Source organism: Rutilus rutilus (genome assembly GCF_951802725.1).
Source record: "Rutilus rutilus genome assembly, chromosome: 17".
Lineage (NCBI taxonomy): Eukaryota > Metazoa > Chordata > Actinopteri > Cypriniformes > Leuciscidae > Rutilus > Rutilus rutilus.
This window is the reverse complement of record NC_140230.1, coordinates 22,424,130-22,448,588: the sequence shown is the minus strand read 5'-3', so window position 1 is coordinate 22,448,588 and position 24,459 is coordinate 22,424,130. Positions and strand designations below refer to the sequence as shown.

Sequence of the window (24,459 nt, the reverse complement as noted above, 5' to 3'; positions counted from 1 at the left end):
GCAACAATACATGATATTTACGCTACGCTACGACATTTAGCAATATTTTAATCAATAGCATGTCATGACGTTTTTAACTGCTGTTGAAATCTGGTGTCATGTCAACCGTAGTCCTCCGCTCTCTCGTGTGTGTATGGCCAGCAGCCATGTCACCCTGTAGCCCAAGACTGGTTGCCCACTGAAGCTAAGCAGGGCTGAGCCTGGTTAGTACCTGGATGGGAGACCTCCTGAGAAAACCAGGTTGCTGCTGGAAGAGGTGTTAGTGAGGCCAGCAGGGGGTGCTCACCCTGTGGTCTGTGTGGGTCCTAATGCCCCAGTATAGTGACGGGGACACTATACTGTCAAAGAGCACCGTCCTTCGGATGAGACGTAAAAAACCGAGGTCCTGACTCTCTGTGGTCATTAAAAATCTTTCGAAAGAGTAGGGGTGTAACCCCGGCATCCTGGCCAAATTTGCCCAGTGGCCTCTGTCCATCATGGCCGCCTAATCATCCCCATATACTGATTGGCTTCATCACTGTCTCCTCTCCACCAGTAAGCTGGTGTGTGGTGGGCGTTCTGGCGCAATATGGCTGCCGTCGCATCATCCAAGTGGATGCTGCACATTGGTGGTGGTTGAGGAGATCCCCCCCTTCTATGTAAAGCGCTTTGAGTGCTGAGAAAAGCGCTATATAAATGTAATGAATTATTATTATTATTATTATTATTACCTGTGTAGTTGGGATGAAGCCCCTGCAGGTAGGGGAAGTACTGCGTGTCTTGTGTTGAACTGCTCACAGTGAGGAAGGCGGTTAGGTTGGTGTAGGTTACATTAGGAGGAAGACTCAATGCTCTTCTCTGGAACTGCACTGAAGGCTGCAGCTTTGAACCTACAGATGCAAAGACACACATACACACACACACACACACCAAAAAAAGATGGCAGAAATGAGCATACATTAGGTTAATGATCGAACACCCCTGACATTATCTAAATGAAGTGGATCAGTAGCTGATGGAGTGCTGGTACTGCAACGCATGTCTCTTGAGAGTGATGTCATTGTGTTTCCATTTTGGCAAATCTTACATACCACAGACATGAAGCCCAAATGGACCATAGAACCCAACTACACAAACACAACTCCCAAAATGACACGCTCAGTACTAGGGGTGTGCAATTAATACCGTTCAAAAGTTTAGGGTGCCAAGATTTTTTTAATGTTTTTAAGTCTCTTATGCACAATAAGGCTGCATTTACTTGATTAAAGGTAGAGTAAAAAAAATATATATATTTTGAAATAAGACTGCAATTTAAGGTAACTGTTTTATTCTATTCTATTTTAATATATTTGAACATTTCATTTATTCCTGTGATGGAAAAGGTGAATTTTCAGCAGCCATTACTCCAGTCTTCAGCATCTAACACGATACTTTTTTTTTTTAACAAGACTCTTTAATTAATAGAAAGTTATAGAAAGAACAGCATTTATTTGAAATAGAAATCTTTTGTTATAATATATTTGTTTTTATTGTCACTATTAATTCATTTAATGAATCCTTCCTGAATAAAAGTAGCAATTTTTTCAAAGAAACAAAAAAACTTTCAATTATCAATCAATCTTTACAAACAATTCAACAATGCTGTTAAAATGTAATCTTTAGCCATTTGAATATCCATTTGTCATACTGTACATTATAATGTTGTGATGCCTGAATGCACTTGTAGCCTTTACATATGATTTTAGTTTTTAGTGCTTTTTAAAATGTATTTTGCAAAACACTATATCTACATTTTTATGTGAGCTATCTATCGATTGTTGAACATAATTTTTTTTTTTTTTTTAAGTCAAGTGCTTGGCTCTCAATTAGCCTTTTCATTATTTCTTTGCTACACGTCAGAAGAGATGATTTCATGCACACCACACACACACCCCTGCAGTGAAATACGAAAGGTGTTTTGTCTGAAAACGCTGCGGTGTTTGAGCAATAGGTTAGAGTGTGTGATAATCTCCAAGTAGAGGATTATAATAGCAGATCTGTGGCGCGAGTGTGTGTGAGAAAAGCCTTTGTTTCAGCAGTGAGTCTGAGGCTCTGCATGTCTGTCAGTGTCCTCTGCTTTTGTTATGAGCGTGTGGTGATTGAGTGTTTTAAGGGGACTGGATTGGGGCTATGCTCTGAATGAGAGTGCAGCGTTAGTACTCCCCTGAGACTAATAAACATGTCTCTCTCCCAAAGTATCACACACCGAGGGACAGGTTACCAAAAGAAAAGAGGTTGCTAGGGGGAAGAGTAAAGGAAAACAGTGTAAGCTAGAGGGGAAACAGGGACATGTGGATAACAGGGAGACAAAAAAAGGAGGAATGTGAAAGATTGGTTTAAAAAGTGAATTCCTCTCATTCTTGCTTTGTGTGTGTGTATACAGCCTCTCATTTAAATGTGGCTTCACACTCACTCAGAAAGCTTTAATTAGCATGAAGCCCTATGAGCCACGTGGACAACAGTACAGAATGATTCTCAATATACTTGCCACATGACACAATTACCGAGACAATTCAATGTTACAATGTATTTTCTTCAGTATTTTGTCTTGCATTCTAGAAAAGAAATGTCTAAATATCCTTAAAACATACATTTACTTTAGAAGCAATTCAGCATGGGATATGAAGACCTTCCAGAGAATACACTACCATTAAAAAGTTCTTGAAAGAATGCTCACCAAGGCTGCATTTATTTGATTTGATTTGATTGAAAATATTACAATGAAATATTACTACAATGTAAAAATTTTTTTTTTTTTTCTATTTTAATACATTTTAAAATGCAATTTATTCCTGTAATGGCAAAGCTGAAGTAATGATGTTGAAAATTCAGGTCACATGATCCTTCAGAAATCATTCTATTATGCTGATTTAGTGCTAATTTTTATTTATTTATTATTATCTATGTATTATTATCAACAACAACAAAAAAAAAAAACTTATGCCGCTTAATATTTCTGTGGAAACCATGATACATTTTTTCAGGTTTCTTTGATGAGAAAGTTTAAAAGAACCGCATTTTTTAGATTTTATTTTCTAACAATGTAAAAGGCTTTACTATAACATTAGGGATCTGTCAGGCCATTTTAATGACCGACTCCAAATACACACTCACTCTCTCCTTCACATTAGAGGTAGTTCATTAACACACTGTTTTCAATCCCTAGTGAATCAGTGTGTGCATGCATGTTGTCATGTGTGTTGTCATGTGTGAACAACAAAAGTGCATCAACATTAAAGGTTCAAATCTTTGTCCTTGCTGGGCTAATTTATATGATATCTTCGCACTGTTCTAGTATACAATCTAGTTTAAAAACAGTCACTGCAGCATTTTTACACACAAGATTTCTCACAGCGTCTGTTCTATACCGTAAATAAATGGACATTTGGCACTGAAGGAGCTAGATGAAAATTGCACAACTTGTAACAATTAACAAAAACCATAACTGAGTTGGGTTTAAAATGTCTTACTGATGTAGCTACAACGTCATTAAACACAAGTGACTGTTACCTTGATATCCAGAGACGATCTGCACCACGTCATCATACACCATCAGAGTAGCAGCTCTCTCAGGAAGCAGGTCCAGACTGAGAGATGAGAAGACTTGAAAACAAAAAAAGTCATAATTAGGAAGATGAATCACAATTAGGCCTGCAAACTCAGAATCATGTCCACAACATCTCAATATCTCTCCTCCGAAGGTCTTTCACTTGTTATTATTGATCTGCACAGGGAGAAAGAGAGTATGACCTCCTGCTCCACAAAATGTTGCTAAACAAACTTAGCGCCCTGAAACATCAGCACGACCGAGCTGTGCTTAGGCATGTAGGCGTATTTTCTTTTGTCTGCGGCTAGTTAGTAGGTTAATCTCATTAGCTGTAATCTAACATTCTATTTATTTCTTACAGCTTTCTGCATTCCTGCTCCACTCTAGTTTTAATTTCCTGTTCAAGATCCTTTATAGAGTGACCCACAGAATGTGTCAGTCACCAAGAGTTACAGTAGAGTTAATCCATCCCATTAACACAATCTTCAAAGAAAAGAAATATGGCTTTGTTCAGACATGCTGAAAAAGAAAAAGTTCAGTTTGGTAGTTTAGTTTGGTTTGGTTTGCTTGGTTTATTTGGTGAGAACCGAAAAAAATAAATGAATAAATTAGGCCTGGTCCTCTTAGCGTTAGCATTCACATCGGGATTTTAACACAGATCCTAAAGTTACCGAACCTAAAGGCATATGGAATTGTTCACAGCCCGATTGGTCGGCTTTTATTGCGTATATTTAGCGACGGAACTTACCGAACATCCAAAACAATGCTGTGAGCTGGGCTAAATGCGCTCGTTGTATGTGCGTAGCCTGTATATGATGTTATTTTGACCAGCTGAGAACTCGTGAAAAGCTTATCAAATGTGTGAAGTAGTCAAAACAGCGGCAGGAATCCCTCCATCACACACACAAACAAAGATCTGCTGCGAGGAGACGCGGTTCTGATGCCTGTATCGAATTCTGATAGGCAACATCGTGACTATGACGAGAAAAAAACGAGAATGCTTGAGCATTTTGTCCTTTTTAGGGTCTCATCTTGTGACAACATGTCCCGGTTTTGGTCTTTGGTCAGTGTTGGGTTCAATTTTCATTCGAACCGCACTAAAGTTGCTTTGGAAGCGGACCGAGACCCGTCTTTACAGCGTTCTCGGTCAGCTTGTTTGGTGCACACCAGGGTTCGGATGCCAGCACTGTGGTGATTAAAAGTGATTAAGAATAAGTGATTAAAAAAATAGAACACTAAAAGCCAGTTCACTTCACACCAAGGGCGATAACTATAAAGATAACGATAAAGATATAGTTCTAAAAATCATTCTCAATATTAAAGAATAGTAGAGTTCACAACACAGCTATTACGATAACGGCACAGGGAAACGATATCGTTGGAATCACTTTCAGAACGATTTTATCCAGCTGATGAACGATATAAACATTGACAGCCAATCAGAATCCATCCTGCTGTAAGAGCTCCAGCATTTAAAGCGGCAGAGAAGCACACGCTTAGAATAAACAGGACAATATCTTCCGCTGGTGTGGACGCTAATATAGTTATCATTTTTGGTGTGAACGGGCATTAAGGGTGAACTCACACTAAGCACGGTTGTCTTGTAGCCTACCGTGCCCTGGCGCGGTATGGAGCGATCACACTAGTCAAACGAACTAGACTTTGGAGTCAAATGCGCTCGGGCATGGTTCCACAACCAAGTGAATTTAGGCACCATAACATTATAATGTACGGTATGAAAAGAGGATATTCATTTTGGGATTTGCTAAAGATTACCATTAAAATGTTAATAAAATACAGTAAAAAAAAAACTACTTTTAAGTGTTAGATGACGCAAAGTGTATTCTAAAATGTAAAAACAGATCAAGTGAGCATACAAAAATAATGATTCAATATGAGGTCATTACCAGGTAGCCTGCTTGGTCGCCATGGAATGGAGTTGGGTACGTAGCCACGCTTAATTGCAGTGACTACAAGAAGGTCGCCAAGGCGATAGGTGAACCTGATGAAGGCGTTGCCATCGGCACCAGAGATATCCGAGGCAACAGGGGTGTGGTTCGTGAAGATCTCCACAGTGACACCAGAGAGAGGCTGGTGAGTGCTAGAGTCACTCAGGTGAACCTTCAGCGCCACTTCTGAAGAAAAAAAGAAAGAAATGTCAGCATGACAGGGTCACATTAGTTGTGTCCCAAATGACATACTCTACACTGTGCACTGTGGTCCGGGATTCTCCGGCATATTGATAGCAGCTCCCTGGCGCCCGCAAATTATATACAATATCTCGGAAATCAAGCAAGCGAGAGAGAAAGCCTTTTTCTTTTCCACCTGGTATTATGTGAACCGATCACAAGTGGTCAGCCAAGACGCATTACCGTTACATTATTGTAACCATATTTAAAAAAATATATACACATGTACCAGCAGCTGCTTTTTTTAATTGGTATGCAAAAAACATTTAATTTCTGTAGTCTAGCCATTCTGTACTGCTCTTTTTAGATTAGTAATTGACATATTTCATAGATTTCTTTATAGCTCAATTAAAACACTTTCTGCAAACACACAAAAATCAATGGTAACATTTTACAATACGATTTCATTAGTTAACATTAGTTAACTACTTTAGTTAACATGAACTAACAATGAACAATACTTCTACAGCATTTATTAATCTTAATTAATGTTAATTTCAGCATTTACTAATACAGTATTAAAATCGTTGTATTAAAGTAAAAAAGTTGTATTTGTTAACATTAGTTAATGCACTGTGAACTAACATGCACAAACAATGAACAGCTGGATTTTATTAACAAACATTTATAAATACTGTAACACATGTATTGCTCATTGTTAGCTCATGTTTGTTAATACATTAACTAATGTTAACGAATAAGATATTATTTTAAATTGTTACCAACTCAATCATAAGAGTTTACGCACAAAACATAAATAAAGGATCATGACTTACCACTCTAAGGACAGAAGCAATTGTGAAACATCAAGTTAAAAACCTTTAGGCTTACAATTTATTGAGGTTACGTTTTATGCAAGACAATAAGAAATTAGAGCACAGAATTATAGGCAGAACTGACCACCAGCAACAGCCAATAAAAATGAGTAATTGTATTACGTGTGACCCTCTTTAATTACATAAAGTGCACCCTAATGTTGACGTTGAGAAATGTTCTTCAGGTTCCCTTGTCTGTTTTCATAGAAATCCTCAAAGAGCACTTAAGGAAAAGAACCAATCATTACACAGAGAATACCCCCTCCACATCCTTTACATCGGCCAATGGAAACAACTGCTGAAAACAATGGGCTGCTTTTCCTTCCTCTAAAATCCTTTGGCTTCTTTTAAGGAAGCCACTGCAAAAACACACTTCCTTTTTATAGTGATACATTCCACTGACCTGATCCACATGAACAAATCAAAGAGAGGAAAATGTTCTTGGGCAGAGACAGACACATTTAAATAAGTAAATACTGCTTTAGTGAAAAAAATAAAATAAAAATTAATGGGGAAAAGTGTCTGTGCTCCTTATTAACATGTTTGTATTGCAAGTATCTATTTTGTATCTATTTTTCAGTTGGATTTCGTTTGGATTCAAACAAAGAAGTTTGTTTACTTTGACTTTGTATGAGACATGCTTAAAATGCAAAGGCTAACCATTATAAAGGGAAACCAACAAAAGGAAAACTTGAAAAACGAATTTATTCAATGTTACTTTCCTGCAGTAATCACTTATCTACCAAAGCACAGAAACAATGAGGAAAAATGTAATGTATAAGAAAACCGAACACCACAAAGACCTAACAAATTCCCACTTCTGACCTGTCAAGAGCACCTAGACATTTATATAAAATACACTAGTTTCAGTGTCGGAATTATTTATAATGACCTTTAGGAGTCCTTAATTAATGTGTATTTTAATACAATCCACACAATCGGCACACAGATTATAGCACCTACTTTAGTTTAGTTTAAGGATTAAGAGTAAAAACAGCCTACCTATTATTTCCTACACAGCTTGAACGTTTGAAATCCAGCATAAAGCCAAAAGGAAAACAGACCAAAACACTGACGCACATGCACACACACACACACACAAGTTTAAATGCTGTTACCATCACGTCACATCACTTCCCTCCCCAGTGATTTATCAGTGAAAGGCTGACAGCTGTGTGTACAGACTAAGTCACTTACCCCACCTCAAGAGCACATACTGTATGCAAAACCCTGAGAACCTACAGAGCTCAGATTAATACACGCTAAATAAAGAATCATGTAGAGTCATGACAAGGCGATCAGGCCTTAAATCATCCTGAAGGAATTTATTTTGTGATAATGATAGGCTGATTGCATGTTATCCTGCTTATTACACGGCTACTTTCCAAACAAGTAAACAAACAGATGTGAAATACTGATTTGAGGCAAGTGTCTTATGGGAGATGGAAAAGACCATGGACATTAAACTAGCAGTGTAGGGAACTGGTTGTCAGGAACAACAGTCAAATAGCGGTCATTAACAAAGATTTGAGGTAAAATATTTGAATTAAAGCAGGGAAACATATATGGACTGGGGGGAGGGATTTATTGATTTCACTGAGTGGAGAGAGGGGTGAGGAGGTTACAGTATAATCCAGGCAGCACTGAGCGATTTGGAAGGTCACACAACCATGGACCAATCAGGACGCCAGTCATCAAGAACACTTTACATAATTGATGCAATAATACAACAGCCTTGGGTGAGTCAAACAGTCACCACAGACTGTTTTATTTGCATATAACTCTGATCCACATCTGATACACAAAACTCCTCTGAAAAGCAGCTGAAAGGAGTAAATGTGTTCACAAATGTTCTTTGTTTTCATTTCTTCAACCTATGACTCAATTTCTACTAAGAAATAAGCAGAATAGTGACTAAATATTTGCTTGGCTATCTCTATAGCCATTAAGTTATAGTGCCTTGTAAGCCTTTCTGAAACTAGTTTCCTCAGGACGAGCCACTGCATGTTTAGTTATTGACTGACTGAACAGATTTCACAAACAGGTACTTAAATGTGTATTTATTTTTCATTATGTTTTACAAATATTTTCACATGGTCACTACTTAATTTATCCTGCAAACAAAAGGGACCAATACTTAACACGATAATGTGCAGTATTCAGCTGGTCATGTGATATCAATATGGCAGCAGAGTTTCCATTTTGATGTTTATTAGCATGTATGTGAAAAGTACTTTAGGAGTATGGGGGGAAAATGATTTCATTAAATATTATAACACAAAAAAATCACGTAAGCAGCCACCTGTGGTCTTTTTTCAAAGCACAGGTGCAGTCAGTGTCAACGCAGCACTCTTTGCTGTGTTTACTGTAAGCAGCTTTTGAAATGTTACACGGCACTCTGAAGAGAACGCAGTAATCCAACACTAGGTAAATATTTGACTTGAAAAATAGCACTGTGATGAAAAGTAAGAACTTTCCTTTGCCCTCAAGCTCTACTGGGAATTGCTGAGATGCACAGAGACAATAAAGCCGTCCGACGTCTTCAGTCATCCTGCACGCTTTACTTTCTCTCCATCTCTTCAAACACCGTAAGCTCCATAACACTCTCTAATGCCCATATCTTCTCCTGTTCCTAAGCCTTTCACCTTGCATGCTCCTATTGTAATGCCCTTTCCTCAAACAAGCACACACATGCATGACATATAGTCTTATATTTTTTTAAATAAAGCTAATTATACTACAGAATCAGATTAGCCTTTGCATTAAAAATAATAATAATAATAATATTATATATATCACAGTGAGGAAAATAAGTATTTGAACACCCTGCTATTTTGCAAGTTCTCCCACTTAGAAATCATGGAGGGGTCTGAAATTGTCATCGTAGGTGCATGTCCACTGTGAGAGACATAATCTAAAAAAAAAAAATCCAGAAATCACAATGTATGATTTTTTTTTAACTATTTATTTGTATGATACAGCTGCAAATAAGTATTTGAACACCTGAGAAAATCAATGTTAATATTTGGTACAGTAGCCTTTGTTTGCAATTACAGAGGTCAAACGTTTCCTGTAGTTTTTCACCAGGTTTGCACACACTCCAGGAGGGATTTTGCCCCACTCCTCCACACAGATCTTCTCTAGATCAGTCAGGTTTCTGGGCTGTCGCTGAGAAACACGGAGTTTGAGCTCCCTCCAAAGATTCTCTATTGGGTTTAGGTCTGGAGACTGGCTAGGCCACGCCAGAACCTTGATATGCTTCTTACAGAGCCACTCCTTGGTTATCCTGGCTGTGTGCTTCGGGTCATTGTCATGTTGGAAGACCCAGCCTCGACCCATCTTCAATGCTCTAACTGAGGGAAGGAGGTTGTTCCCCAAAATCTCGCAATACATGGCCCCGGTCATCCTCTCCTTAATACAGTGCAGTCGCCCTGTCCCATGTGCAGAAAAACACCCCCAAAGCATGATGCTACCACCCCCATGCTTCACAGTAGGGATGGTGTTCTTGGGATGGTACTCATCATTCTTCTTCCTCCAAACACGTTTAGTGGAATTATGACCAAAAAGTTCTATTTTGGTCTCATCTGACCACATGACTTTCTCCCATGACTCCTCTGGATCATCCAAATGGTCATTGGCAAACTTAAGATGGGCCTTGACATGTGCTGGTTTAAGCAGGGGAACCTTCCGTGCCATGCATGATTTCAAACCATGACGTCTTAGTGTATTACCAACAGTAACCTTGGAAACGGTGGTCCCAGCTCTTTTCAGGTCATTGACCAGCTCCTCCCGTGTAGTTCTGGGCTGATTTCTCACCTTTCTTAGGATCATTGAGACCCCACGAGGTGAGATTGACAGTCATGTTTAGCTTCTTCCATTTTCTAATGATTGCTCCAACAGTGGACCTTTTTTCACCAAGCTGCTTGGTAATTTCCCCGTAGCCCTTTCCAGCCTTGTGGAGGTGTACAATTTTGTCTCTAGTGTCTTTGGACAGCTCTTTGGTCTTGGCCATGTTAGTAGTTGGATTCTTACGGATTGTATGGGGTGGACAGGTGTCTTTATGCAGCTAACGACCTCAAACAGGTGCATCTAATTTAGGATAATAAATGGAGTGGAGGTGGACATTTTAAAGGCAGACTAACAGGTCTTTGAGGGTCAGAATTATAGCTGATAGACAGGTGTTCAAATACTTATTTGCAGCTGTATCATACAAATAAATAGTTAAAAAATCATATATTGTGATTTCTGGATTATTTTTTTTAGATTATGTCTCTCACAGTGGACATGGACCTACGATGACAATTTCAGACCCCTCCATGATTTCCAAGTGGGAGAACTTGCAAAATAGCAGGGTGTTCAAATACTTATTTTCCTCACTGTATAGCCTCAGATATTATATTATTAGATAATACACAGTATATTATTATTACTACATTATATACTATTATCTAATTATAAAATGTACTGAATTGACTAAATACAATAAAATATAATATAAAATTAATAAATAAACTAAAATATAACATTTACTTTGTTTTAAATTACAATTAGCTTTTGAATTTTGAATTAGTTCAAATCTGAAGTAGTTCAACATTTAATACATTCTGGAGAAATTGTGGGGGACGACTTGAACCAAATCATGTCCAGCTGTTTTAACTTAAAAAAGCGAACCAAAGCATAATTACATGAATAAATGGCACACTGTAAGAAGGCCTCATCATCATGAAGCTTGATTCAAAGAGCCTGATTTAGATGCCACGTGAGAATTTTATTTTTGGTCTCAGGAAACCTCTATTTAACTTTTGACCTAACAGAATCAATTTTATTTTTCTGTGTTTTGCAAAGGGTTATTCACTGTTTGATTGCAGGACGCTCTGTAGCTCGGCTCCTTTCTTTCCGCTCTCTCTGGGAATTCCCCTCTCCCTCCTCCACTCAGAATGATACACACATGCTGTGAACTGCTGACTCCCTCTCTGAATCTATGACATCACCGCTTCTCTACAAGGCAGATCATGCGCAGTCAGCTCTTTGGTACAGACACACTGTCACACTGACAGCGGCTGGTCGGCAGGTCACAATCGGATCATAAATGAGATCTATTATTTCGAAGGGTGTGCGCGCATAGAAACATTTAAGGATGCTGCATTGCAGTGGAGGATAGAAAGAGGCAAACGGAAAGAGAGGGAATGCTGACAAATAACATTTACTCTAATATTCTAAGGAAGTTTAGGTTATATATTTTTTTCCATTTCTAAATGCATGCCTGTGTATGTATTTTGTTTTAAGACTTTTATTTACAGTTTAAAAAGCAAATTAGCCAGGACTCTAATTTACTCAACAAACAAAAATGTCAGAACCATGAACCATGACTAGACATCACAAAAATGTTTAAAACCCAACCCACTTAATCTGCCATAGAAGCTAGGTATCATTAACCCCAAGAGTCATGTGTGCAGTAATGAAGGATAATAATTAGTCAATACGCTGGATTCTAAACCTTAGGAACACCTCAGGAAACCAAATTATTGATTAATCTGAAAAAAATAAAATAAATAATTAACAGCATTAACTGTCAAGGTTATACAGGGTTAGTTGTCACGGGTTTGCATGGAAGAGACAGAGAGAAAGCGGGAGGCAGATTCTGAATGCTTTTTTGGTTTCATGTATAAATTAGTTAAAGGTACAATATGTACGATTTTTGTAATAAAAAATCCTAAAATCACTTGCACAGTGTGATATATTTCCTGCAGTTGTGTACTTACAATATCCCAAAAGTTCCCAAAGATTTTTTATTTCAGAGAAATTCCAATTTTAAATAATGGCTTGTCCGTGATCATTGACGCCTGCAATGACGTAATGTCCACGTTATCCCTGGTTTCTGCTCGTACTGCCATAGTAACCATGGCGACAGACGTGGATAACTGCGTTTATGTCTAGCGGCACGCTCACGCTGTTGTTGTTTCATTCAAACATTATGGACCATGGCAAACAGACTTTGGGACAAAAGGAGAACTAAAACGAGAATCAATATCAGCGTGGTGTTTTTGAGATGCCGAGAGCTCCACGTCCTCGACTAACTTCGACTTGACAGAGACGCCACTCTTGCATGTACTTTATTAGACAGGTGAGCAAATGTACATAAAACTAATCAATGTTATATAGCTCAACATGATGAAATGTTAGAATATGATCAGTATGTTATTCTAATGTTGATCTAGCTTACTACTAGTCTCATTCAGATAAACTAACACACAGAATAACATTATAACTTTCAACTCACTCAAATGCAGTTAAGTGTGATAGTGTAGACCAAGTGAAACAGCGCTGAGTTACCTCAAGTTTAATTAGAAAAATTACATATTGTAGCTTTAATATAGGCAAGTTTCAACAAAAGATCACTGACAAAAAAAAAAAGTCTGCAAATATTTCCATTAGAGGTGGGAGAAAAAAAACCCTCTTAATTCATTGATTCTCTCTTCACTGATTCTCAATTCTGAGCTTAGTTTTTTTTAATCCACATATTCACGATGGAATTGTGTGCTAGTGACGCCGTTTTTTGCTTGCTGCCAGTTGCAGACAAACAAACACAAAACCACAAGACAAGTATATAAACTTGCATGAGGTTTTATGGTTGAAGCAAAATACAATGTAATCGTAGGCTTCATTGCACAGGATGTGTGTTGTGAGAAACTGCATTTTGCTTGACAATTTGGGGTTTCACCTGCCAGCATTTCCCTTTCAAATGCTCTACATTGGCATCATTTATGCCGTTTGGAATGGAGTATAAATTTGATACGCGAAACTCATTTATTGACAAAAGTCCGCTTTCAAATGCTAAGTAATTTAATAAAAATACACAAATAAATGTGATATTCAAAGTCAGTAAACTCATTAATTAAAGGGGTGGTTGATTATGATTTCACTTTTCTTTAACTTTAGTTAGTGTGTAATGTTGCTGTTTGAGCATAAACAACATCTGCAAAGTTACGAAGCTCAAAGTTCAAAGCAAAGGGAGATATTTTCTTTTAAAGAAATAGTTTTTTAAGGACTACAACAAACGGCTGGTAGGGACTACACAACATTCCTTCCTAAATGTTTTATAAATCCCACCCCCGGGAACACGATTTATAAATTATCATGACAGAATATGCTAATCAATGATTAGAAGATAACTACACATAAGCTACATAAATTCATCAACTAGCCTAACCATTCGGAAATGTTGTCTACATGTTGTCACTTCTTCTTGAGTCTCTCCATCTTTGGCTGACTCCGGTTTGAACATAAAAGGGTAATTTTTTTTTACATTTTCAGTGCATGTCTGTGTAAGGTAATCGAAGCTGCTAAGGACGCAAGCTGTTGTAACTCCACCCCCAGTGCCGGGAGCAGCAGCTCATTTGCATTTAAAGGGACACACAAAAACGGTGCGTTTTTGCTTATCCTCAAAAAGTAACAATTTTAACATGCTATATAAAAATATCTGTGGGGTATTTTGAGCTTAAAGGGATAGTTCACTTTGAAATTAAATTTTGGTATGTTTTAGCTTACCTCAAGGGCATCCAAGATGTAGGTGTCTTTGTTTGATATTTTTAGGTCAAACCGTTCTTGTCTGTCAGTCATATAATGCAGGTCTATGGTCACTGTCTCAAAGAGCATGCACAGAGTCCAAATTAAAACAATTCCCCGTCGTCCAAATTAAACAATTCCCCATCGTAAGTACACATTGATGGCCTAAGACACGAAACGAGCGGTTTGTGTGAGAAAACGAAAAGTATTTACATCGTTTTTACCTCTTATACACAGCCACGTCCAAGTGATCTGATCTGACATGTACGCACACTGGTGCTAGATATATACACTAGATGTCTGACAGCCTTGTCTACGGCAGTTCATTGGAACGAATGTCTTAAGGCGACATCTAGTGTATATATCTATGCACCAGTCTGCGTACACGTCACACACCAGGATGCGCGCGCGCCCTCAGATCACTTGGACGTGGCTGTGTATAAGAGGTAAAAACGATATAAATACTGTTCGTTTTCTCACACAAACTGCTCGTTTCGTGTCTTAGGCCATCAATGTGTACTTACGATGGGGAATTGTTTAATTTGGACGACGGGGAATTGTTTTAATTTGGACTCTGTGCATGCTCTTTGAGACAGTGACCAAAGACCTGCATTAAATGACTGACAGACAAGAACGGTTTGACCTAAAAATATCAAAATTGAAACTACTGCGGAAAAAAAGACACCTACATCTTGGATGCCCTTGAGGTAAGCTAAAACATACCAAAATTTAATTTCAAAGTGAACTATCCCTTTAAACTACACATATACACATTCTGGGGATATCAAAGACTTCTTTTACATCTTGTGAAAAGGGTATTTTACATCTTGTGAAAAGGGTATTTTACCATCCCTTTAATGAGGAAACAAATGAGCTCAAGAATTGATTCCCTGAATCGGATCTAGATTGTGAGGCGTCTAAAGACTTCCACCCCCAATTTACATATTCTCAAATGATGAAATATTATCTATTAAAAGTTATGGAAAGCTCTCCTTTAAAAATGTTTTGTATGCTGGGGGTTGAGTGCTGAAGAATAATTATAATGTACTTTTTTTAAGTGCCATCTTATGGAAACCTTTGGCACCAAATTCAACGAAACGGTCATTTGGTAATTTCATAGGCCACAATTTGGCCAAGCTAACAGGTACCTAGTTGCCTCTTCAAAATCACAGTGTCAGACACCGTCAACAACAGTCACACTTACAATAATATTAAGGTCATGAGTTCCAAGTATCACCAACAATATAAAAATATATGTTAACTGGAACTCCAGTCCACCCTCTTCCTAACTATAAGCACGCATTTGAAAGAACGTCATATGATAACCAAATCCTAACCACAATTTGCTCTATGCACGGTTACTTCCTGCCTGGTTTTCGATAAGCCAGTTCAGGCATTTCCGGTGAACTGTCAAGATGTCATTCTATACTCGCTCCCTTCAAGATCTACCTTGGGTCAACATTTTATTCGACTAATTTTGATGAACCGATATCGATTCTTGTCTCATGTAATCGCTCAGTGTTTAAAAGGATGAACTTTACCCCTGCATCTGATGTTCATTAAAGCTGTAGCTGCCAGTCAAGTTGGGTAAAGGACCTAGCAATAAAGAACGAACAAGAGATACAGGGAAGATACTGGGCAATTGTATTTTATTAGTGACCAACGTCAAATAACAATACAGATGTATGAATGGAGTCACCAACTTTTAAACAGAAAAAACATTTAGAAATGGATGATTCATCCATCGACCAAATATGGCTTATAATGTGAAACATGCAAGTAGTAGCAACTTCACACGGCTGCTCGATCTAACGTCAACCTACATAAATGTGCGCTATTATTAGGCGCATATCCAAGTGTTTGTGCGGAGTGTGGAAGGTAAAGTATTAGCAACCTTACTGTAGGACATGGAGGCACCGGCGCGATCACTTGCATTTTTTCAACTTAAAATAATCCATCATTTGAGTAATACATCATTAATACATAAAAAACAACAACCAGACTCCCTCAAAGTGTCTCATTCTCCAAACATTTTAGTTATATAAGACCAACAGCAAAATCAGGGACTCATTATTATTAGATAAGACATCTGATGCAATAAAACAAAATTTCGGCCTCTTTTTCTTCCAAGGTAAACCATATAACAGGGAGTGGTCAAAAGCACAGGGTAATCGGTCTAAACAATGACAAACAAATCCAGAGGGTGAGACAGGAATGGAAAAACCAGGACACAGGCAGATAACAAAAACCAGGAACATGGAAAACAGTGGAAATGCTCAGAAATGCAGTGTTACACATACAAGACTTCGCAGGGAATGAATGTGAAAACCAGGCTATTATAGGGTGAGTTAAACAAGGTAAAGAGACACAGGTGGATGCAATCAGGGATGAGTCCAGGCAGAGAGTTATGGGAAATGTAGTTTCATTAGGGAATGACAACAGTCCGGGGTGGAGTGCCCTCTGGTGGTAATGATGGGCACTCTCACTGGTAATTGTGACATAGCCCCCCCCAAAGACGCTCCTAAAATTGTCCAGGAGGGAAGTTGAGCGGAGGCGGACCCGGGGGCGGGATGGAGGGCAAGAACCGTGGAGCGGTAGAGGGCCTGGAGACTGAGGCGGCCAGAGCGGAGTAGGCTGAGCAGTCCAAAGACACAGGCGTAGAGTCGGCCATCTTGTCCAAAGAAACAGGCGTAGCCGTAGAGGCTTCCATCTTGTCCGAAGACACAGGCGTATAGTCGGCCATCTTGTCCGAAGAAACAGACGTAGAGGCTTCCATCTTGTCCGAAGACAAAGGCGTAGAGTTGGCCATCTTGTCCGAAGACACAGGTGTAGAGGCTTCCATCTAGTCCGAAGACACATATGTAGAGTCTGCCATCTTGTTTGAAGACACAGGCGTGACACAGGCATAGAGTCGGCCATCTTGTCCAAAGTCGTAGATGCTGCCATCTTGTCGGAAGACTCTGGAAGGGTGGCCATGACGGGACGAGACTCTGGAGTGGCGGCAGCCATCTTGTGACGAGACTCTGGAACGGCGGCAGCCATCTTGGGACGAGACTCTGGAACGGCGGCAGCCATCTTGGGACGAGACTCTGGAACGGCGGCAGCCATCTTGGGACGAGACTCTGGAACGGCGGCGGCCATATTTGCTGAAGGGTCACAGGATGGAGTTGATGCGTGTGCTGCCCACACACACAAAATAGCCATGGCCATGATGATCAGCGCTGTATCATCCAGGGCTGACTCAGGCACGGCGGCCTCGACGTGAAGAAGCTCAGGCTCGGCAGGACTGACGTGAAGAAGCTCAGGCTCGGCAGGACTGACGTGAAGAAGCTCAGGCTCGGCAGGACTGACGTGAAGAAGCTCAGGCTCGGCAGGACTGACGTGAAGAAGCTCAGGCTCGGCAGGACTGACGTGAAGAAGCTCAGGCTCGGCAGGACTGACGTGAAGAAGCTCAGGCTCGGCAGGACTGACGTGAAGACGCTCAGGCTCGGCAGGCATGATGTGAAGACGCTAAGGCTCAGCAGGCATCTTCACTGGACATGGTGGTGAACTTGGTGGGCCAGGCTGCCCCCTCCCAAAAAATATCTAAGGGAAACGTCCTCCTCAAACTCCCCGACAGTGAAGGAGGAACCAGTCAAATGAAGGGCATAATCTAGGAACTCGCTCAGTGATCCTCGAGGACCATCACGGATTAATGTGGATTGTAACGGGTTGTTGAGTCCATAACAAAAGAAGTCAATGAGAGCGTAGTCTGGGAGGTTAGTGAAATTGGTAATACCTAGGAAGTCTTGAATGTGGTCCTTGAGCGAGCGAGTTCCTTGATGAAGGCGGACGAGACGTACTGCTGGATCCATACTGGCTTCTGTAACAAACTGCTCCGAGACACGAAGGTTGAGAATCCAAATGCAGTTTTTAAATGGGAAAATCCAAGATCATAAACTGTATAAGAGGCAGTGGTCAAAAGCACAGGGTAATCAGTCCAAACAATGACAAACAAATCCAGAGGGTGAGACAGGAACGGGAAAACCAGGACACAGACAGATAACAAAAACCAGGAACATGGAAAACAGTGGAAACACTCAGAAATGCAGTGTTACACGTACAAGACTTCGCAGGGAATGAATGTGAAAAACAGGCTATTATAGGGTGAGTTAAACAAGGTAATGAGACACAGGTGGATGCAATCAGGGATGATGAGTCCAGGCAGAGAGTTATGGGAAATGTAGTTTCATTAGGGATTGACAATAGGTGGATTGCCCTCTGGTGGTAATGATGGGCACTCTCACTGGTAATTGTGACAAACAATTTACTCTGTCACAACAAAGACCGCTTGATTATCTAGAAGTTATTAAAACGGCTTCTCCGTTGGAAATTTTGTTCCCCATTAGAGTGATCATCCCTCTAAAGTACAACACTTCAAAAAAAGTTATTTGAATATTAATGTAACAGTTCTTAAATATTATTAAATGATTATTTTATTTCTAAAAGTAAAATTATCCAAGACTTTTTTTTTTTTTTTTTTTTACATATTCTAAAACATAAAACAAGCTTGTCTTTCCGTTTTGTGGGAAAATGACTTTTCCAGATGTGCAGCAGACAGGCTGTCTCTCTCCCCCTCCCTCTATAAAAGGACACACTGTGAGAGACTGTGTGTGAATGAGAGAGAGCTCCACGCTCATTCAGTACGTCCAGGCTCTGCTTAAAGTTAAAAGACTGCTGTTGTGTTGGAGGATTATCATGTTTCACAGGCATGAAAACAGACGATTCTACCCATAAAATTCTAATCAGATCCAAAAGTATTTCCTTCAGATTATTTTTAGGAGGGGGGGTTACTCTTCTACCTTTCCTCTCAAAACACCTTCACAACTAAGGCCACGTCCACACGAAGCCGGTGCGTTCCCGATCCGATATTTTTTTTCCTCGTTCTAAAAAAAAAATCCCTAAACACGGCGTCGTCTCAAGAAATATCTGCGTACACACGGAACCACTGAAACCGACTGAAAACGGTGTAGTATATAGGCCTATGCCAGACCAGTATGGGGCGCTGTAATTCTGCCACAGAGATACACTATACACGGAGAAGAAGACTTTGAGCATGCGCATAACCTTGCGCGCTGTATACGAACCAAGAAGAAGAAGACAAAGATTATCGCTTTTTGCTCACCACAGTTGCAGAGAAGCAATAGATTTTGCTGTAATAAAGCTAGTAGGCTTAGTAGCTTCTGCAGCACGAATACAATCATATAAGTCCGCCATTATTGTTGTTGCTGTTACTCGTGACACAGACGACACGTGATGTGATGACATCATCGTTTCACAAAATATACGGATTGGCTGTACACACGAAACCGCAAGGGTGTCGTTTTCAGATTTATCCACTTTGGGACCCGGTTTAAAAAAATAGCGGTTTCAGTCTCCCAAAACGCCGGATCCGTGTGGACGAAACGCCAATACGATAAAAAATGTATACGTATACAGCGAAACGCGTCTCCGTGTGGACGGGCCCTATAACAATGCTTTTAAAAACTCTTATAAAACGAAAAGAAAATGTCAACACAGGACAAGAAATGGTGATTTTCAGGTGATTTCAAGGGGTCTTTAATGAGTGTTACCAATCAAACACAACCCTATACATTTGTGGGCCTAAAGCTATTAACAAAAAAGCTGCTCTTTCAGTAGTGTTAATCTAAATTCATGTCAGATTTAAGATGTAAATCTCTTCAAGTTTATTTAAGATCCAGAAAAACGACACATTTAGGCCCTGTTTACACCTGGTATTAAGACGCGTTTTGGTCATTCGGCTCACAATAAGACAAGACAGACATACCCATTTACACCTGGTGTTTTAATCCATTTCTTTTGTCCACTTTCTATCACTTCTTTCCTGATTTCTTCTTGAGGAGTGGAGGGGTCTATGTGTGGGTAAATGTATGAGCCTTTTCAGATCTTTCAATCTAATGGACAAAATAAGCTCACAGAATTTCCATAAGAATGCGATCGTCGGAAAAACATACGGAGAGCAGCAGCTTTCGTTTCTGCTCTGATAGCTTAAGAGACCACATCAAACGCAGTGAGTGCATGTTAGAAATCAGTAATGTTGAGAGAAACACTGTGCTTGGTACGTTTTTCATCTTCAAGCCAAACTTTACACTAGTTTACACTACGAAAGCAATCCGGTTGAATGCGTTTTCAACTACCTCTGGAAGTGGTCGAAAGTGTAAAAGCTCAATGTTTTAGACGCAGTTTATACCTGTATTTGGCGTCATCCACTTGTGATCCGATGGATCAAAATGCATCTTAATACCAGTAGAGGTCAACTGATTGATCGGTTTTGCCGATTAATATTTACGATAATCATTCACAGAAACAATCAGTTATCGGCAAAAATCCATACCGATAGTTTTTCCTGGGTAGCGTCCATTGTATTCGCTGAGAAGGGTCCGCTGTCATTATAAAGTACGAGAGCGGCCTCTAGAGGCGAAATCATTGATGCCTCATGGAGTTTGTTTTGACACGCGAGACTGTGCGCTGCACAGAGCGGGACACTTCAGATCCGGATTTAAAACGGACAAAGAAACGGTACGGATACAGTACACTACAGTATGTTTTCATATCATTATAAAGCAATTCATTTGTTGACTAGTGTGGCAAGCAGGACGAGGCCAAGAGCTGTGAGAAAGGAGGAAGGCCGGTGGCGCCACACCGTTCCCGAAGCTCCTCCGTGAGAAACTTGAGTCAGGTGTTGCGCGCAGCTGACGTTCATTAACACTCGCGCCACCAGCCTTGCTCCGTTCTCACGGCTCTCGCCGTCGTTCTGCTTGCCACAACTAGATACTGCAGCGGAGAAAGAACTGCAGGATGTTTCCTGTCAAGGCTGAAAGGACGCTAACATTAGTACCTCGAGTGGTTAAAACATGCAAGCCCGACCCAAATGTTTAATTTCACTTTCGACTGTTGCCATCTATTTGCATAATATCCAGATGGTCACTTTTATGCATTCATTAGCCAGCAAAGTTGTATATTTAAAGCTAGACGTGAGAAAGCAAATCGATATGCTCATGTAGTTGACAGTAACATATAATCAAATCAGAAACTCATTCGATTTCAGTTCTTTCAAATTTGAACACTGATTTGAGTGTACACATACCGACGGTGCCGAGCGACGACTCAGTAGGCGGTTCAAAATCCTGCCGCACCACACCACAGTAAATTACATAATATTTGTCCCAAATCGCTGTTAATGTCATAATGACTTCACCCTAGGTTTTTGTGCATATTTCAGCAAAAAGTTAGTCTTTCTGTTGCATTAATATAGTCTGTATGCTTCATATAGAGATTAGTTTGGGGATGTACAGTATCTCGGTCGGACGATATATATATTTTTTTTTCTCGTTAACGGCCGGATAAGAAAATTTGTCTGATATATATTAAAGCCGATAAATAATGGATTATTTCCTTCAGCTGAGACAGTTCAGATGCAGCCTGTTCACCATGATGGAGAGCATCATTATAATTTGCGCCATGGACATGGATTTTAAATGGTAAGACTTTCATTTTTGTAATCAGTAGGGATGGGACGAAATATCGTTTGACAAAATATCGCGATACAAAACGTGACGAAACGCATCGAGGTCGAAAAAAATGGATCGCGAAATAAAGATAGATGGCACTGCTGCATGATTTGCGTAGTATATAAATAATTTAGTGTATTATATGTGTGTGTATGTATATGGGGCAGACATACAGTCTATGGTGGCAGGCTGGCAGCACCATCTGCTGATCAAGCAGGGTAAAACTAACGTTAAATGAAAAAAAAAATTATATCCGGGGTGCGGTGCGTCGTCACGTCAAGACAGCGCATGTTGCAACAACAACACTGCAGTCTACTTACAGCGAGCTAACAAATATTAGCATTAGCACCAACTGCCTTGCCCCCAAACAGCCGACCATGGAGTCAAATGAGGTCGAAATTGAGGACGCTCCGCCTGGATACAAGTCATATGTCGTTTTTTTGAAGAAGAACCAGTCCTGAGATAACTTAACCTAGGATTAGAGCAGCACTAACTTTTCCATTACCAATTAGCGCTTTTCCATTACCAATACCAGCTCGACTCGACTCGGCTCGGCTCGCTTTTCGCTCCGTTTTCCATTGCAGATAGCTGCTAGTAACGTTACCTCCACAATAGTACCTGGACGTCATAGCGACGCCGCAGGAAACTGCCGTGACTTAATCTTTTACGCGAGACGCGCGAGACACACCCGCTACCCACACACACACAGGGCAAAGGAGGAAATCGAGTGTATGCTGTTTTTGGATGTTTTTGTTTTTGCTGTTTTTTATTCAGGATACTCCGTCTGGCGCGTGCAATGATGACGCAGTGAATAGTGACGATTCTCTCTGACTAATCAGCAGTCTGCCGTGTTTTCACGTCACATTTTAGTATCGCCTCAGCTCGCCTCAGCCCGCTTACCTCGCCGGAGGTGGTACGAAAAAAAGTACCTGGAAGCAGGTGGTACAACTTTTACACAGTGGAAAACCAAACAGAGCCGAGTCGAGTAGGGAGTGTTCTTGTTTGTGTTTGGCCAGTTAGGCCTTGTGTTTCCCTGTGTGCAGCTGAAACAAAAATAAATAAGTTGTTGTACAGTAATATTTTTTTCTTTTTTTTTCTTTTTTGATATCGTATCGTGACGTATCGTATCGTGACCCTGGCATATCGAGGTGCATCGTATCGTGAGTTTAAGTGTATCGTCCCATCCCTAGTAATCAGGCTCTAAAAAAATTATATAAAAATTTGGATTTAGATTAATCAGCCAATATATCGGTTATCGGCTTTCAAAATGTTCATATCGGTGCATTCCTAAAATTCATTCAGTACCCAATTTAAAAACTATCAGTTGATTGATCGGTTATCGGCCAGGGTGCGTTTCCCAAAGCCAACTATGGTCGCAAGTTCTGTTGTTACCAGGAATAGTGTTTAATAGAACTTGCGACCATAGTTGGCTAATGATGCTTTTGGGAAACACACCCTAATGCGGTCCAACCTAGTTATTGTAAAATCCACTATCGGTCGACCTCTAGTAAACAGGGCCTTAGAGTGATATAAGAGTCTCTGTTTGCAAGATAACGATTGTGAGGAGAGAGAGAGAGAGAGAGAGAGAGAGAGAGAGAGAGAGAGAGAGAGAGAGAGAGAGAGAGAGAGAGAGAGAGAGAGAGAGAGAGAGAGAGAGAGAGAGAGAGAGAGAGAGAGAGAGAGAGAGAGAGAGAGAGAGAGAGAGAGAGAGAGAGAGAGAGAGAGAGAGAGAGAGAGACTGCCTGACAGGCTTGCCCGAGGGAGATAGTCTGGTTTGGGTAATCAGAGATGAGAAAATGTCTGAGTGTTCGCTGAAACCATGACCCCATAAAAAATTACGCACAACAGGGGTCTCCAGTGTGCTTAAAATGCTTTGAAATGCTAGGGGGCAAACAAACAGACCTTTCCTTTTCTGCACTACAGCAATGTCCAAAATCCAGAGAATATACCACAGAAATCCCCATTACTGATAATTAATGAGTGGAAAACACCAGCCTTATCCTCTTTATCAGCCTTTATGAGTCTCTCAAGCTCTAAAACATAGCTGGTTTCCTAAGCCCCATTGTTCTAAGCCCTTACGCATTATAGTAGGAAACTATTAAGGAGTCCATTTAGTCTCTGTTTGTTGTGTGTGAGTGTGTGATAACAAGCAACTGCTTACAGTAAATATCTGACTGTTGGCATGAGCAATATTGTACAGGGACCATTTTAAGACATACACAAACCAAAAAAAAAACATGTCTGCAGCATGCATTTCTTGATTGGGCAAGCAGCGTATAGGCTATATTGTTATCAGCGTGCATTTGATCCATTTATATATTATTATCTGTGATGGCAAATCTGATTTTCTCAGCAGCCATTTCGCCAGGTTTCAGTGTCACATGATCCTTCAGAGATCATTCTAATATGCTGATATGATGATGGTCAAGAAACATTTACTATTATTATCAGTGTTGAACAGTCATCATGCTTGAGAAATTGACACATTTGTTCAAAATTCTAATTGATTGAATGAATATTTAGGTTAAAAAAAAGCACTTTATTTAGGTTAAAAAAAAAAACACTTTATTTAAAATGGAAATGTTTTGTAACACTAGAAATATCTTTACTGTCACTTTTGATCAATTTATTGCATCCTTGCTGGATGGAAGTCTTACTGAATGAAGTCTTACTGACCCCTAACTTTTGAACAATAGTGTGCACTACTGCTCATTTTTTCTACTTTAAAAAATTGCACTTTTAAATAGTGCATT

The 24,459-nt window shown here is 39.8% G+C and overlaps 1 protein-coding gene across 3 annotated transcripts in view; it reads right to left on the bottom strand.

Annotated features, from left to right (window-relative positions):
- Window positions 1-24,459, bottom strand: part of fam171a1 (family with sequence similarity 171 member A1) — a 43,400-nt gene that overhangs the window by 10,187 nt on the left and 8,754 nt on the right. Inside the window, exons 1-4 of one of the 3 annotated variants that reach the window (XM_084384585.1) lie at window positions 7,572-7,675; window positions 5,473-5,700; window positions 3,529-3,621; window positions 711-869 (exon numbers count right to left, since the gene is read on the bottom strand). In XM_084384585.1, coding sequence (XP_084240711.1) covers window positions 711-869; window positions 3,529-3,571 — 202 coding nt within the window. In that variant the 5' untranslated portion in view covers window positions 3,572-3,621; window positions 5,473-5,700; window positions 7,572-7,675. Of the gene's footprint in view, window positions 1-710; window positions 870-3,528; window positions 3,622-5,472; window positions 5,701-6,530; window positions 6,753-7,571; window positions 7,676-24,459 lie in introns of those variants that run through there. The other 2 variants (XM_084384586.1, XM_084384584.1) reach the window with 2 other exon arrangements.